General features: G+C 37.8%; 1 protein-coding gene across 1 annotated transcript in view; it reads right to left on the bottom strand.

The window, feature by feature from the left end:
* Positions 1–18,333, bottom strand: part of LOC127639456 (uncharacterized) — a 160,057-nt gene continuing 141,724 nt past the window's right edge. The window contains exons 53-66 of the mRNA XM_052121510.1: positions 17,963–18,136; positions 17,473–17,646; positions 10,826–10,999; positions 10,522–10,692; positions 7,778–7,948; positions 7,415–7,591; positions 7,088–7,261; positions 6,537–6,710; positions 6,113–6,283; positions 5,513–5,686; positions 5,185–5,358; positions 4,125–4,277; positions 3,421–3,671; positions 1–531 (exon numbers count right to left, since the gene is read on the bottom strand). Of these exons, the coding sequence (XP_051977470.1) occupies positions 422–531; positions 3,421–3,671; positions 4,125–4,277; positions 5,185–5,358; positions 5,513–5,686; positions 6,113–6,283; positions 6,537–6,710; positions 7,088–7,261; positions 7,415–7,591; positions 7,778–7,948; positions 10,522–10,692; positions 10,826–10,999; positions 17,473–17,646; positions 17,963–18,136 (2,422 nt within the window). The 3' untranslated portion in view covers positions 1–421. The remainder of the gene's footprint in view (positions 532–3,420; positions 3,672–4,124; positions 4,278–5,184; positions 5,359–5,512; positions 5,687–6,112; positions 6,284–6,536; positions 6,711–7,087; positions 7,262–7,414; positions 7,592–7,777; positions 7,949–10,521; positions 10,693–10,825; positions 11,000–17,472; positions 17,647–17,962; positions 18,137–18,333) is intronic.

Genomic DNA, 18,333 nt, shown 5'->3' with positions numbered 1-18,333 from the left:
TCACAAGGACTTTATTCATATTAACAAATGTCAACATATCATTGCACCACAGACACGATATTTACAGTTTTATAGGACATTTAAAATTAATCTAGAATGGCTCACTAATATTTAAGAAATCATATTCAGCTGGGATACGAGTAAGTTACACACTTCAGCTTTAAAGGGACTTTGCTATAGCTATAATATGATATGTTTTGTAATACAATAGGGCTTTTCCTAATGTAATGATCTAATTTAATTTCTAAAGCATTAATAAAGATGTCTGCTACATGTCTTAGAAATAAATACAATGTCTTGTATAACAATATACAATTCAAATATATACAATAAAAGTACAATTGGACTACTAATTAGAAAAAAATTAATTGCTTCATATCTGGATTGGTTTAATCCAAACAACATTATATGATTGTAGGATTCATACGTCAGATTGATTGGACACATCTGTGCTCTGACCAGGGTCATCTTCAGAGTCCTCTTTAACATCTGCGCTCTGTTCAGGGTCTTTTTCAGAGTCCTCTTTAACATCTGTAATTGCAAAGGAGAAACTAAATGATAATTTGTATGAATACATAACAACATTATTGACAGCTCAACATCAGTCATTTGTACTTGTACTATAAACTGAAGGACAGAGCCCCTTCCACCTGTGTGCATTACCAGTGTGTATGAACTGTAACAAGTACAATAATTCATATAAATGCATACAGTAAAACAAAAGTTGTGTAATCTGAGAATCAATGTTTTTAAAAATGTTATTTGAAGCTATTTATATTTGTCATAAACTATAAACACAAGTTGCTGTTCACAGAGCTTTAAAGGATGACGATTTGCACTTTTAACTCTGACATTTAAGAATTGAGTTCATGTTTAAATACTAAATTTATACTTTAGTGTGCAGGTCACATATTAACAGGATAATGAATCCTTATAGATACAGTACAGTTAGAAGGCAGTGTGTCTTCATCTGTGTTGTCGTCCTCATCTTCCTCTTCTGAGGCCTCCTCATCTGATGGTGGCTGGTCACCCTCCTCCAGTGTTCTCGATTCCACAGGTTTATTTTTTATTTTATTCTCTAGCAACTAATCTATACACTTTCATTTTCATGGGAGTTGTACATTAAACAACAGTACTAATTCACTTAAAACTTCTAGTTTTCTAGTACTTTAGATATGTGTTGCTTTTCCAAATGTTATTAGGATTTTATCTGTTGTTACTCATAACAAATTGCATCATTATTTAACTGAATTATACGGGGCTGTTTGACACCTACTGTTCCAATTCTTACTAATAGGTCCATTTCCATAAACTTTCATAATCAATTTGTCATTAAAAGTAACAATCAATGAATCAATTGCTAACATTAATACCTCAAAATGTGCGGCAGACACCAAATATTCTGTGCAAGTAGCCTGAATTTTTTAATATAAATGTCAATTCATTTACTAAAGACATGCCAGTATTGGTGTTTCCCTCTTAATACATTTTCAATTTTGGTGATTTTGGTGATATTCACATCACTGAAAATCTGTCCATCCATTTTTATTGAGGCACACCCAAAAGTAATTTACTGGCTATGCCAAAAATAACACAAGTATTATTTCAGATTTTTGATTTATTATTTATGAGGTTAAAATGTTATAAGCCCTTTTATTTTTATTATATCAAGTTGCATTTGGTTAAAATTACGGCTTCTGCGATGATTCACCACTGACAAGTGCAGGACTGAGAGACATGTTACTGAAAATATGCACAGATTAAAAGACATTCTTGTGATTTTAAAAATTGACATTTGATCAAATTAAAATCATGACTATTTAGAGGTAAAGAAATATATATTTTAACTAGTACTTTTGGAAATGCTCATAATTATTTGGGGGTTATCATTAATTATAATCAATAATAATAATAATCAATAATGAACATATGTTTTAAGTGTTACCCATATTTTAAGCCAAGATATTTTTTAACTTAAAGTCTGATGTACAGAACTAGCATAAATCCTCATGAAAATGGACACCTCACAATTCATACAGATTTGATCGGCTGCTGATAAATATATTTCTGATGATGACATCATAACGCTGCAAAAGATCGCTCGAGCGTCACATGCGGCCCGTGTGTTGAGTAGCGCTGACTAACAGGAATATTCAATACAAGTTCATCTCAAAGCATTTGTAACACAATATTAATTACCACAAAATAAATTTTACTCGTCCTTACTTTCCTTTAATAAAAGCACAAATGTGTGTTCCAGTGAGACACTTACAATGCAAGTCAATGGGGTTTAATCTGTAAACATTAAAATACTGTTTCACAAGTATAGACACAAGACATAAACAATATGTGTGTTAACATGATTTTACAGTCATTAAATCACTTAATAACCACATCTGTGTATAATAGCTCATTTTAATTCTTCATTGCCATGACAATGCAATGTCAACAAACCCTAAAACCTAAAATTTAAACAACTTTACAGCTCAAATAATACAAGAGTTTTAACAGAAGAATTAATTTAAGTGCTTTTATAAAATCATGAGCTTCATATTTCTGCCTTTAAACCTCCAAAAATGGGCCCCATTTACTTTTTTTATTAAAGGATTTAAATCATTTTATTGTGGTAATCAACACTATGCCACAAATGCTTTAACTTGTACTGAACCCGGAATATTCCTTTAAGGGCCGTTTAGACTGATCATATTCATGGGCCCAAACAGACACAGGGTGTTTTAAGACTCGTTTTAAAGGGTACATTTCCTTTTTTAATAGACAGTTTAAAAAGAAAAGAAGCGCTCCTGCACAAGACACTGACGCAGCACAAAAGTCGTAAGATGTCCGTCTAGTACATGTTTATGTTCCGAACACACATTCATTCAAGTGACAGTGACCTGTCACATGTGGAAGTGGCGAATGACACAAAGTGGCGAATGAAAATGAGGATTGACTTTCGTGAGTAACAACCGAGAGGAGTGAGTCTGTGTCAGTGGAGCTCACGTCACCCGTCTCTTTTGAGATAATGGAGTCGAGTGTGGACTAGACGGAGCAGCGTTGTGATGTTTCTGTGATTTCATTGTTCTGTACGATTCATTTTCAAACACATGCATGATATAATAAAAATGATGCATGGAAAAGAAACTGTCGGCAGTCTGAGTGAGTTGGATTCATTCATTAATAGATCGTTCATCTTATTAATGATATGATATTGAGCATAAAACACTCTCTCTTTTGAATCCATGTCAAATTAGAGTGATATTCTAGTTTTACCTCATCTGTGATCTGGTTTTTAAAAGACATGGTCAGACGTGCATTCCACCAATAACGTTACAGTGACATCAGTAAGAACGCCTTCTTCACACAGAGTCCTCATAAACATGAATATTACATTATTATAATAAAGCAGAGTGTCTTCCTCACCTCCTTTTGAGGTTCCCTCATGTGTTGGTGACTTGTTGTTCTCTTCCTGACTTGTTGATTCCACACGATCCTGAGTTTTACTCCCGGATAATAATTTTATACCAGACGCAAAAACACTTCCAACAGCTCCAACAGCACTTCCAGCAGCACTTCCAACAGCTCCAACAGCACTTCCAGCAGCACTTCCAACAGCACTTCCAGCAGCACTTCCAACAGCACTTGCAGTTTGAATCCAACCTTGGCTGTCTAGTCTGTGAGGAGGAATCAAGAGATAATAATATTAATGTTAAACAGAATCATTTATTTAATGTTAAATATGAATTTAAGGTAAACTTTAATTATTAATCATGTAGTTCTTGATGTATCCCTTCTGTGTTCATTCATCAGAATATTTGACCACCCCTCCATACTTTTAATTTAACTTCTGTTTGGACATTAGACCTCCAAACGCAGAATGCAGTAACTTTGACAACACTGAAATGGGAAAAGACTTTTTGAATTGTTCAGGCAAATGTGTATTTTATCTGAATATAGTTGAGTCAAACCCATCTGTCACAGGACTGATCAGTCTGAGAGTCTGATTTTGGTCATAATATTTTCAGTAAATGTGCAGTAATTAATGATCATTTCTGTAAACAAATATAAGAGACTTTCAATATGCAACGATGCTCTATTTAATACAATGAAGAGAAATGTTTACTCACTCCAGTTCACAGCCTGAGTTTTTCAGCACTTCACGGAGCTTCTTCCCTGATGATTGTGTAATTCTGTTTTTTCTCAGATCAAGTTTCTTTAAAGACCGCACTGTTTTCACCTCAGTCAAAGAAGCAACATCTGTGATTCCACATTTATATAGACTAGAAAGAGACAAACACATAAATAGAGAAGAGATTATCTTTAATCAATCAATCACAAAACATGCAATAACTTTAAAACATTTCACAAAATATGTGAACTCAAGCACTTAATGATCATGTGTCTTGGATTCGACTATTTCTGAGTGATTTTAGGCACCGAAATACCAAATCAAATTCTTAATTTCTTTCCTTCTCATAGATAGAGATGCATGATATTTCAGCACTAAATCAGTTATTGGTTTATGTTGACTGTTTTTATTTATTTATCTGTATTAGTTATTGGATATTTATCGATGGATCTTATGTTTTATTATAGAGTCATTTTTCTACCTAATTTTAGATTACAGTATGATTTAGATGACATTTGCCATTCATCTGACATTTAAAGAGAGCGGATGAATAAAAATGCTATCATGAATAAATCAAATATAATTTAATTTCAAAGCTTACAACAGAGTTAACTTGGAAATGTGTAGAAATGTGTTTTATCCATTTATACATGTACCATTTCACTAATAGGGGGTAGAAAAAAGATATGGGGTCGACTACATATAAAGTAATTGTATTCCAGATCATATTTTAATAATTTATTTTGGCTTTAGTACAGTGAGAATATAAATCAAAATATACAATTTAGCAAAGAGCATATCATTTATATATCACATTTACTCTTATTCTGCACAGTATGAAGGGTATATTATACATGAAAATAGATCACAAGGGGATCATCATATTTATGGGTCCTTGGCATTAAAATGTTTGAAAGCCCCTGCTCTAATCAACTTATTCAACTAATAATCATCAATGTATCAGTTATTGGCCATTACATGACAATAATTATTGACTTCTCTGTATCAGACAGAATTTAATGTTGGTTCATCCCTTCTTGTAATTGAACATTACTCACATCAGTTTCTCCAGTTTACTGTTTGAATCGTTCAGTAGATGACATATGTGATTCAATCCTGTGTTCTCTAGTTTATTTCCACTGAGGTTGAGTTCTCTCAGGTGTGATGGATTTGAACACAGAGCTGAAGTCAGGATGTCACACTGTTTCTCTGTAATACTGCATTCACACAACCTGTTGTGAAACAGAGAAGGTAAAATGTCTCATATCTATGATAACCCTGGAAAATCACTGTAACCATGGAAACAATAGGCATAACTACTTTGTCATTCTGTAAATGTGTACTACAGGTGAACTCATGAACAGTTCAATACAAACAGTTACTAACTCTAGATTTTCCAGCTGGAATTGAGAATTTCTTAGTAGATCACACAGGTGTCCAATTCCTGAGTCTCCTAGTTTATTCCCACTCAGGTTCAGATGTCTCAGGTGTGATGGATTTGAACACAGAGCTGAAGTCAAAGAAGAACAACCTTCATCTGTAATATCACACTTTCTTAACCTACATTGAGAGAAAGAGAGAGAAAGAAAAATAATGAGGGAGAGAAGAAACAAACTCTTTACTCTGTAAGGTTACATGCTAAAGTTAAAATACTTAAGTTATGGAGTACTGAAGACTGAAAAATTTTCACAATATTCACAATAACTGCAAAAATATGGGATCAGAAAAAAATCCAGTAATAGAAAGTAAGGTGAAGTTCTCTCATTTTAATTATAATCTGATCATAAACTGTCAAAACATTACACATTTTAATGTTCTCTATGTGTACCATAAATACATAATTCATCTAAGCAGCTATTCAACCTTTCAGTTAGTTTTGTGAGTTTATTTCACATTATATACAACAGCAAATGTTCCCACTACACATTCATATCGGTAATGAACTGTAAGTTGAATACAAATTATAAAACCATTTAAAATACTCACAGAAGTTTGTTGAGTTTACAGTGTTTATCCCCCAGTAGAGCAGCGATCTGCTTCACTCTTGAGTCTTCTAGTTTATGTTTACTCAGATTCCACCCTCTCAGGAGTAAAGGATTTTTACCAAACTCTTTAGTCAAATACTGATGGGCTTCTTCTGCAGGACTTTTTAACAACCTGTAGAGAAGGAAAGTTACAGCAGTATTCAATTTAAATCTTAACTACAGTTTGTGTAATGAAACATATATTGAAAATATTGCTCAATTAAACCCCAGTGACTTGTGCTGATTAAAGCAGTTTTGCACTTTTTTAATGTTGAAAAGATTTTTCAACTTTGAACAACAGATTGTGTAACTTACTGTATTACTGACATACTACATCTATAAATAATTAGACTGTATCTAATTTATTTTCCACAAGTTTAGCTCACCTTAGAGTATTTAATTGACATTGTTTATCCTGTAGTAAATCATAGAGCAGTTCCACTCCTGATTCTCCAGGGTCATTTCCACTGAGATCCAGCTCAATAAGGTATGAAGGATTTGAGTTCAGAGCTGAAGACAGAGCTTTATATCCTTCTTCAGTAATACTGCAGTCTGACAATCTAGAGGGATAAAAGATTTATTTGTCCCTTGGAAACTGATCATGATACTAATGCTTTATAAATATCTTAAGACAAACTATTGTGTCTTTAAGCTATGAAAAGACACATACAAAATGAATTTATAGCAATATTAAAAGTATAAATAAGATCATGTAGTACAAACATGAAAACAAGAAAAATGGAAAATAATTATTGCCATAGAGTGTGTAAAATATGTGTTATTATGTGTTTTATTCTTAATATTGGCAGGAATCTCACCCCAGAGATGTATGCATTAACAAATGCTTTAACAATACTTCTGATTAACTTGACTTTCTCTTTTATAAATTAATTCACATTCAGAACATGTAGAAATGTACACAAATTAAAATACATACTCCAGTTTCTCCAGTCTGACTTGTGTATTTTTCAATAGAGTAGAAATCTTTATCACTCCTGAGTTTCCTAGTTTATTTCCACTCATATTTAGCTCTTTCAGGTTTGAAGGATTTGAAATTAAAGCTGAAAGGACTGTATTACAACCATCTACTGAAATGCAGTTATTATTCAGCCTGCAGCGAAAAACAAACAAACATGGGAAATGTTTTCAGTTTACTTCAAAGAACTCTATGATAGTATTAATACTAACCAGTTATTGAAACTGTAATATTAATGTTATTTTTAAAGATACTTTATATACAAAGAAAACAATTTATTATACTTACTGAAGTTTGTTGAGTTTACAGTGATTATCTTCTAGTAGAGCAGCGATCTGCTTCACTTTTGAGTCTTCTAGTTTATGTTCACTCAGATTCAGTTCTCTCAGCAGTAAAGGATTTACACCATGTAGAACTGAAGTCAGATACTTATTGGCCTCTTCTGCAGAGGAACTTTGTAACAACCTGGAGAGAGAGGTACACACTGACATAACCTTACATTATGTATTATGTATAATCACAACCTTACATAACAGAGCTGTGATTCTACAATAATGAAGATGATCTTAAAATGTTACACCACACTTAAGTCATCTTGAAGTTTTGTACAATTAATTATAATTTTCAAGGACAAATAGACTAAGTACGTACCTCAGTCTCAGATTACAGTGTGGTTTCTCAATTAAATCATAGAGCAGTTCCACTCCTGATTGTCCAGGGTCATTTCCTCTGAGATCCAGCTCAATAAGGTGTGAAGGATTTAATCTCAGAGCTGAAGACAGAGCTTTATATCCTTCTTCAGTAATACTGCAGTTTGAAAGGCTAGAAGAAGTCCAAACAGTTTTGTTATTTTAAAATATCATTGCTGTTTAAAATAGTTAGTTACAGCACAAAGTGTCTGAATATTTCTTTCCACATTTTTTTTAAAAGTTTAGGTTAAATTGGTATTTTGGAGTTGAGGGAATCCTAACATGATCCCCCTCAACACTACCCCGGCTGCTTATTTGCTTAGTACCCTTCAGCAGAAATAGTGTATTTTGAACTGTGATTTTTAAAAATGCATTTGAAATGAAGAAGAATGTCATATTCTGCATTTCATGGTAAATAATCAAATAAGTACATTAGTTAACGATGACATTTTTTAATTATTTAAACAAAAGCTCATTTTTTTCTTTCATTGAAGCATAAATTAGACCTGGAAGATTCTCAAATCATGATTATATGATAACTGTTATATTGTTATGCTGATTATATAATTTGTGATACATATTTCTTTGCATTAAATTATAATTATACAAGTTATAAAAGAGAGAAGGAGTGTTTGTAAAGAAGTGTCTTCATTGGTGGACTCTGACTTTCCAACACATGTACATGTGTATTTGCTAGAGAGAAAAAAAATCTGTAAATGATCAACCAAAAATACACTCTATGGATAATTAGGCTATAATCTACAAAAAGTACACAAATTTGCCTCTATTGGAAGAATTACTGCCGTGATTTAATTTTCACTTTTGATATGAACAATCCAGTTTAAATCCAACTTTCATGTACAGCTTTAATGAAACAAGCAAAACTTCTTCATTTCAGTGGATACCAAAATGGATGCCCATTTGGTTTCATACAGTGCTCGCGATAAAAATGACAGTGCCGCTCTATGCGTACACAGACTAGATGGAAACATAATGTTTATGTTATGCACTTCAAAAAAACTTTAAATTAATTTTCCTGCAGGAAACAGAATAATGTGGAAAACAGACAAAATTAACCCAAATTTAACACCTGGTTATACGGATATGTAGGTAAACTACTTTTAGTCTGTGATTTATGTGAGATGTAATTAATTAAATATTCTCTCATGAATAATGAAAATGTCTTAAAATGACTCAAAATTATTTAGAAAGCTTCATGAATCTACATGTCAATTATCAGTGTGCATCAGCTAAAAACATGTCTGAAAACTAGCACACTCTCAAATTGCATTGCAAATAAGGCAGATATAATGTTTCACCTACTGGTTTATGATTTACCATTTCAATACATTGTGTACTACATCTATACCATATTATATTCCTATATTTACCAATTTCTCAAAACACATAGTCTCCAAATAATGTGTTAAATATTCTACACATATTTTAATTAATAACTAAAATTTATATTGCAAATATGTTTTTAAATCACATTAATATAATATATAACTAGTAAATATGATTGCATGCTATACAAGGTTTAAAATGTAAAAGTAACAATATAAATTGCATATTGTTTCACACACAAACACAAGCACACACACACACACACACACACACACACACACGTTGTGTTTCCATGTTTTATGGGGACTTTCCATAGACATAATGGTTTTTATACTGTACAAACTTTATATTCTATCCCCTAAACCTAACCCTACCCCTAAACCTAACCCTCACAGAAAACATTCTGCATTTTTACATTTTCAAAAAACATCATTTAGTGTGATTTATAAGCTGTTTTCCTCATGGGGACCGACAAAATGTCCCCACAAGGTCAAAAATTTCGGGTTTTACTATCCTTATGGGGACATTTGGTCCCCACAAAGTGATAAATACATGCTCACGCACACACTTACATACTCACTCACTCACACACTCACACTCACACACACACACACACACACACACACACACACACACACACACACACACACACGTTGGTCTACCTATAATTATGAAGACTTTCCACAGACATAAGGATTTTTATACTGTACAAACTATAGATTCTATACCCTATAACTAAAACAACCCCTAAACCTAACCCTCACAGAAAACTTTCTGCCTTTTTACATTTTCAATAAAACATTGTTTAATATGTTTAAGCAATTTAAATTATGGGGACACTAGACATGTCAACATAAACCACATTTATAGCATAATACCCTTGTAATTACCAGTTTGTTACCTAAATAATTGTCCTCGTAAACCACACACACACACACACACACACACACACACACACACACACACACACACACACACACACACACACACACACACACACACACACACACACACACACACACACACACACACACACACACAGACCTGTTTATCAAAAGTTTTGAAGCACCAGGATAATTTAAACTCAATTATAAATGTTAGGAATACAAAACCACAATCTAAGTGTTAACTGTTAAGAGATTCAATGTTCTGCACATGAACACATGCCGTTTATGAACACAGTAGCATGTACCTGTCATATCTTTTATTTTTTTAATATAAGGGACTGTGTATTACATTTACTTAATTAAAATTACATTACATTACTAAAATGTTTGCAAACAGGTTTTATGAACAAATAGATGTCTACATGCAGTTAGTGAATGAGACCTATTGTCTGTAGGACAAAAATATACTCACTTGAGTCTGTTCAGTTTACACTGAGACTTCTTCAGTCCCTCACAGAGACGTTTCACTCCTGAGTCCTTCAGAGGACTGTTGTTCAGATCAATCTCTTTCAGAATGGTATCAGAGGAGAGAACACTAGCTAGAGCTGAACAACTTTTCTCTGTCAGATCACAATAACTCAACCTAAACACAAAACAGCATTGTTATCTTGTTGCAGATCAGAACAACAAGCCTTTATACAGTATGTGTCTGGGAGTCTTTTATATGTACTTAATGTAATAAGTTATAATGTATAAAATAAGAAGAGTGTACTCACATAATTTTCTCCAGTTTGCTATGAGAGTCCTTCAGCAGATCAAATAACTTCAACTCATCAAAGCCTTTTATTTTATTATGACTCAGATTCAGTTCTTTCAGCAGTAAAGGATTTCTATCAAGAACTTTCTTGAGATGCTCACATGCTTCCTCTGCAGCAGAACTCTTCAAAAATCTACAGAAAGTAGAATATCATTTAAGATTAGATAGTCTTGCTACAATTTTATGCCTTTTTCAGCTTCCATCATTCTTATTGGTCTTGTGTAGTTTTGGGTTAAAAATGTGGCTCCTATTTTACTTGAGTAACATGTCTTACATACTTAAGGATAATTTTAGTTACACAAAGAGTTTTATTTGTTCTTTGGCTAATAGGCAAAGAGCTCTGCACATTCTCTTAAATACTAGAAATAAAATGATACCAGCAATTTTTTCTCTCTCGTTTGAATCATATATGAATGATGATCATGTTATATCATACAACATAAGGGCTATTAACAAGAGCAGCAAATAGACAATGTTTGAAATGCTACCCATAGAAGTTTAATTGGTGTATATTTAATAATATTTAATGTGTAAATATTTTGTGGACCATTGTGAAAAATTGCTTTATTTTCCAAAATGCTCTAATTTACTTCACATTTTAACGTCAGTATTTATGTTTATTTTATTTTATATTATGTGACTATAGATGTAGTGTGATTTACTGTGGTGCTGTATGGACAGATTAAACTCTTTTTGGTGTTTTTGTTTTACAGTATAGAACTTAGTTTAAAGAAATTCTTCAAATTGGTTGATAAAAATGTATTCCACATACTTTATCAGGAGAAAATAGACATTCAAAATTAATGATGTAATTAGTTATGCTTTGCTACAAAACTTGTGTTGGACTAATTAAATTCATCTGATGTGTGACTGTTTAATTATTTTAATTGAACTGTAAACAAAGCCTTGTCTGAAAGTTTAAACAAGTTCTAAAGCAGAAGTTTGATGGATAAACAGACATTATAGTAAGACAAATCTCCAGCTAGCAAGTTAATTAGAGAGAAAGACATAGATCAGTGATATATGATATAAAGACAGAGCAATTTAAAGAATACAGTATTAGAGGCTTTTTGTGGGTTTGTTTACATTAGAAATGTAATTGACAGCTGGAATATGAATTCCTTTGGCCCATTTGAAAATTCTGTCAATACAAGTCTATGGAATTTTTCCAATTTGCTATTGTCAGATGTGAACAAATAAAATATGTCCAATCAGTTAGGAGACATAGCATACTATTCCAGAACAGTCTGAAGGTTTGTGCTGAGTTTGGATGTAGCTTCAAAGCTCTAGGAGGATATAGAAACTTTGTTCTTGGTTTAAGAATTTTGAAACAAACCCCAAACAAAGTTTACAGAATAACAGCTTATGTTTTTTCATTTTACTAGTTTCAATTAAATTACTGTTATCCTGTAAAATGTAAAGCTGTCATTAAGAAAAACAATAAAGTTGTTCTAAATTAAACATTACTTGAAATGTCACATTTAAAATTAGAACTTGAATATAAAACTTAAAATGATTAAGTACATAATTGTGGTTGTACAGAATACCTTTTAGCCCTTGCATTTGAATAAATTATGTATGTTTGTTCAAGACAAGGTAATTTACAGGGAAATGTAATAGTAAATATTAAGATTTAATACAGTTTTAGCTCTTTTGACTATTGTTGTTTTGTTGTAGCTGGTTGGAAGACAAGATATGTGTAAAATCACCATTAGCATATGTAGTGTTACTTTTGGTGAACTTGAAGCCTTTTATATTTAAACCATTTCTCTTCACTCAAATGCTGGTACTCAACAAATGTTGAGATTAATGTGCACTAAAAGTACTAAGGAGAATCTAATGTGCCGTATGACTGATCAGTTTTCTAGGAATAATTGTATTTACACTGCATAACGTCTAGGTTACGGATGTAACCTCCGTTCCCTGATGGAGGGAACGAGACGTTGTGTCGGAGAAGCGACACTAGGGGTCTCTCTTGAGCACCGAATATACCTCTGATCCATTGAAAAAAGGCCAATGAGAAGTTGGCAGACAGTATTTGCATACCCCGCCCCCGGACATACGGGTATAAAGGCGAGGCAAATACTAGAGTTCATTCAGTATTTTTCTGATGAGCCGGAAATGGTTCTGGCCACTACAGCGGTTCGGCTCAGCGATGTGGCCGGGAAGACACAACGTCTCGTTCCCTCCATCAGGGAACGGAGGTTACATCCGTAACCTAGACGTTCCCCTTCTGTCGCTCTCTCCACGTTGTGTCGGAGAAGCGACACTAGGGGTCCAATTTAAATCCGCCATGCGCTGAGCCATGTACGTGTTCTGCTGACACAGGAGCGGGCAGGTATTTGTTACGTGCCAAACGACCGGCTGTGTTAGACTGCACGTACCCTGCACGTACCCTTCCCCAATGCCCCCAAAAAGTTGTCGGAATCCTTCTGGTTACCCTAGGCAGGGGAACAAGGCGATGCTTGCCAACCTGGGAACGGGCCAAGCCTGGCTGGGCCTCTTTTCTCTCTATGTTTCTCGCATAGAGCAATAGACAGCAGGGGCCCTTACACGCACTGAGGGAAGGGGGTCTTACCCAATTTCCCATTCTTTCAGGGGGAAAAGACCCTGCGGAGACCACCCCTGCCTAGCTGGGGAGGTACGGAGGTGAATACATCACATGTGTTTTTAGGCGACATGTGGAAGTGGCGCGGTGGTAGATCCAGAGGGTGGAATTGCTACACACGGCGACCAGGGGGCAGCCGAAACTTACCCAAGGAAAATGCGGGTCTGCTCGTAAGGGGACCGTATCGCGGAAAATACACACAGGGGGAGTCCGCATAGGAGTCCCTACTCTGTGGAGCACATATTCCAGTACAGGGTAGATCTGAGTACCCGCAGTGGATTGGGTCGGCAAGTTCCTCCGCCGAACTGCGGACCCATGATGGCTAGGGAGGAATCGACCAGGGATTCGAGTTGAGTGAAATCTCCTGGGAAAAAAAGACGCAGTTTTACCTCAAGCGAGGGAAAGGGCGTATATGCAAGCGATTCACCCGGCCAGCCCATCAGCGTGTTACCGAGTTCTACTGGCACGGACCTGAGAAAACACAGGATGAAACTGACACAACCCTGAGATTGTAGTATCTCGTAAAGGTGTTGGGTGTCGCCCAACCCGCTGCTCTACAAATGTCTGCCAGGGAGGTACCCTTGGCCAGTGCCCATGAGGACGCAACACTCCTTATCAAGTGAGCTCGGACCCGCAGGGGGGGGGGGCACGGTCTGAGTGTGATAAGCCAATGAAATGGCATCTACTACCCAGTGGGAAAGCCTCTGTTTGGAGACAGCGTTTCCTTTCCGCTGTCCCCCAAAGCATACAAAGAGCTGCTCAGAGCGTCTAAAGCTCTGCGTGCAGTCCAGGTAGGTACGCAGAAACGCATGCGGACACAGCAACGAAGGGGCTGGGTCTGCCTCCTCCCGGGGCAGCACTTGCAGGTTCACTACCTGGTCTCTGAAGGGCGTGGTAGGAACCTTGAGCACATAGCCAGGTCGCAGTCTTAGGATCACACGAGTGTCTGCCGGACCGAACTCCAGGCAAGTGTCGCTAACAGAGAACGCTTGCAGGTCCCCGACCCTCTTGATGGAAGCGAGCGCGATCAGCAGGGCAGTCTTGAGAGAGGGCCCTGAGTCCAACTGATTCTAGTGGCTTGAAGGGAGGTCTCTCGAGGCCCGCGAGGACTACCGAGAGGTCCCAGGAGGGGAACAGGCTTGGCCGGGAGGGATTTAACTTCCGGGTGCCTCTTAGGAACCTGATGATTAAGTCGTGCTTACCAAGGGACTTGCCGTCTACTGCGTTGTGGTGAGCCGCGGTAGCAGTGACATACACCTTTAGGGTGGAAGGGGACAGCCTCCCCTCCAGCCTCTCTTGCAGGAATAAGAGCACTGACCTAACTGCGCACCTCTGAGTGTCTTCATTCCTGGAAGAACACCAATCTGCAAACAAGCGCCACTTCTGGGCATAGCTGCCTGGTAGAAGGCGCTCTGGCTTGGTTGATCGTGTCTACGACGGTAGGTGGTAGGCCAGCTAGATCTCAGCATGCCGGCACTGTTGAGGCCTGGCAGCAGAGTGCCGTGAGAACGGCATTTTGCGGGCCAGGTGACCCAGAGACAAAAAGGAAATAGCTCTATTATTGAGAATGTGAGTACCGCAGCCCCCATTAGGGGATGTGGCAAATTAAATTAATTCAACAAAAGATTCTCCTCCCGGCCCCCCACCGGGGAACGGAGTGGTCTTACCAGCTCCAGAGCTAATGTCTCGGTCTCTGGGTCGGTCATCTCAGGAGCGCCTGGGAGCCTTCCGGGTCCTCGAGGGGTTCCGTGAGATGAGGGGGCGTCCATCTTCTGTGGGGAGCCCGACGCTGGGGCTGAGAGCTGGGCCCATGTTTGTTGATGCGGGCAGGATGTGTGAAATAGCCTCCATCTGTTTCTTCACCACTGAGGGCTGCTGGGTAGAGTCGTCAGGTGGTGTCGCCGAATGGACGGAGCTGGGAGACGGGAGCGTTTTAGAAAGCGTGCTTTGTCTACCTCCTCTACTGCGACCAGGTCCAGTCCATGCATTGTGTTTCCGGACCACGAGGGTGGCCATCACCTGTTCGAGTGCAGTTCCTGCAGCACGTCAAGAACAGGACTACTCAAGTGCAAATTTTGGAGCCTTGGCCCGGTGGACTGCAGGAGGGAGCCATGGCGTGCAGGGGGGGAGTGGTCTGGGACTGCTCTACCGCCGAGGGTAGTGAGAGCGGAGGAGCGAGGAAGCTTGGCTTGCTCAGCTCGTCATGCACATCCGGGAAGAAAGGAACCGGGGGTGGGGCGCGGCTGTGAGCGGCGCACATGCCCGTGGAACCAATCAAGTAGCCATGAGGGGGAGGGGGACGGGATTTTCCGGTCCAACCTCGCGCTCGCAGTACCCGGGGAAGCATATCGGCCCTCTGTTCATCAGGCTCAGACTGGGCGCACAACCCGAAGGTGGCGGCGCAGACGAGTCATCAACATCAGACGCCGCTGTAACGCTCTCCGATGCAGCGGTGTTTATCATCATCCAATCCCGGGAGCTCAAGGGGCCGGCAGGCCGGTCGTGAAGCGGGCCGCACTCATCCCAAGCAGATGGGAGCAAGCAAGCGTGCTGGGGAGGCGGGTGGTTCGCGAGGATTTACCCGGCGAACAGGCCCGTTATTGTCCCCAAATCGTCTTCATAACCTGCAGCGCCTGCCTCAATCCCGTGGGAAAGAGGCGAGGCGCGGGGGGCGGCTGAAGTGGCTTTCTCTCATAACAAAAGAAAGCCCCAACCGCAATTCTGCCACAGCTATGTTCTCGCACTGAGAACATAACCTTATTGGAGAAAAAACGCTCATCCCGAGCTCGGACGGAAGCCAGCAAGCATACCGGGGAGGCGGGAGGTTTGCTGGGATTTACCCGGCGAACACAGCCCGTCTTTGTCCCCAAATCGCCTTCATCACCTGCGCCGCCTGCCCCAATCCTGTGGGAAAGAGGCGAGGCGCGGGGGGCGGCTGAAGTGGCTATCATGACAAAAGAAAGCCTACGACCGCAATGCTGTCATGGCTATGTTCTCGCCCTGAAAACATAGACCATTCATAAAAACGCTGCCTGCGTGTAATCACAACCCAGGTATGCCAGGCAGCTTTTATGACCGTAGGAGGTGGGGAGAAATCAACCGCATCCAGAAACTACACAGAGGCGGAAACACGTCTTTAAAAAGACGCGTCCTGAAAAGGACGTTCAACGCCGCTGTGGATTGCTCTTTTAGAGAAAATCACTCTTAAACAACTCTCTTAGAGTTTGGGTTTCTGCACTCTCGAAGCGCCCAGGGGCAATTGCACTGCCGTGCAAGAAGGAGAAAATCACCGCTGTAATGCGCCCTCAATCCAACAGCATGCAGAGCGTCAGAGGAATACTGGAACTGGTGTGATCTCACGTGAACAGCATGCACAACCATCGGCTCCAAAGAAAATTTCTGAATGAACTCTTGTATTTGCCTCGCCTTTATACCCGTATGTCCGGGGGCGGGGTATGCAAATACTGACTGCCAACATCTCATTGGCCTTTTTTCAATGGATCAGAGGTATATTCGGCGCTCAAGAGAGACCCCTAGTGTCGCTTCTCCGACACAACATGGAGAGAGCGACAGACGGGGAACACCTTCTATGACACAATTTAAATAATTACATAAAAGCAATTATATTTTAATTAAAGATATGAGCTATGTCTAAATGTATCTAGTTAACTGTACTAACTGTAAATAGTTAAGTTACCTTTACTTGAGCCAAATCAGTGTGGTTACTTATAGAAAGCATGAAAACTATTTTCTTTTCTAAGACATTAAAGCTTTGTTACAGCTTAATTTTCAGTAAAGCTACTTTGAAATGATGAGTGTTGAGAAAGGTGCTAAACAATTAAAAATAATTTGACTTTAAAAAGAGTAAAGTGAGGTCAACTAATTGGATTTTACAACGTGTCAATTCTGCACTGGCTCAATCGCCCCTTCCAACCTAATTTATTACAACTGTCTGCACATCTGTGCATGTTACTAAAATATTTGAAGGCTTTTATCACCTGATAAACTTCAATTTACAGTATTCATCCTGTAATAAATCATAGAGCAGTTTCACTCCTGATTCTCCAGGGTCATTTCCTCTGAGCTCCAGCTCAATCAGGTGTGTAGGGTTTGATCTCAGAGCTGAAGCCAGAGCTTTATATCCTTCTTCAGTAATACTGCAGTCTGACAATCTAGAGAAATAAATATCTTAATTTATTCTGATCTGAAGTATTACAAGTATAAATATTAACAGAATGCAAACACTAATTGGAAAGATTGTTATTGCCAGACTATATGTGCAAAGTGTGTCGATATGGATAAAGCATCTGCTAAATGACTAAATTAAAATATGCCATAAATTTGTATTTATCATATTGGCAAAAATCTCACCTGAAATATACAGTAAGATTTTAGAAAAGATTTAAATATAACATTAATTTGAATTTCTCTTTTACAATTAATTTACATTTAGAAAATGCAGAAAAATACATAAATAAAAATATGTACTTTAGTTTCTCCAGTATAAATTGTGGATTTCTCAACAGACTGCAGATCTTCTCCATTCCTGAGTTTCTTATTATATTCCCACTGAGATCCAGCTCTTTCAGGTTTGAAGGATTTGAATTAAAAGCAGAAACTAGAGCACCACAACTTTCTTCTGTAATACAGTTATTATTCAGTCTGCACAGAAAGATGGGAAATGTTCTTTAGTTTATATCAAAACATTATTCAAACAGTAGTGATGGTACTATTAAAGGTGCACTCAGTAATTTATTTCCTCATTTGACAAGTTTTACTTCTAAAGCTTTAGAACCTATTTATAAAATCATGTTAACTCACACGAGATGAAGACTCCAATCATATCAATAACCTTATAA

This window comes from Xyrauchen texanus, chromosome 48 (assembly GCF_025860055.1).
Source record: "Xyrauchen texanus isolate HMW12.3.18 chromosome 48, RBS_HiC_50CHRs, whole genome shotgun sequence".
NCBI lineage: Eukaryota > Metazoa > Chordata > Actinopteri > Cypriniformes > Catostomidae > Xyrauchen > Xyrauchen texanus.
The sequence above is the reverse complement of the archived record's forward strand: the minus strand, read 5'-3'. Positions and strand labels throughout refer to the sequence as shown.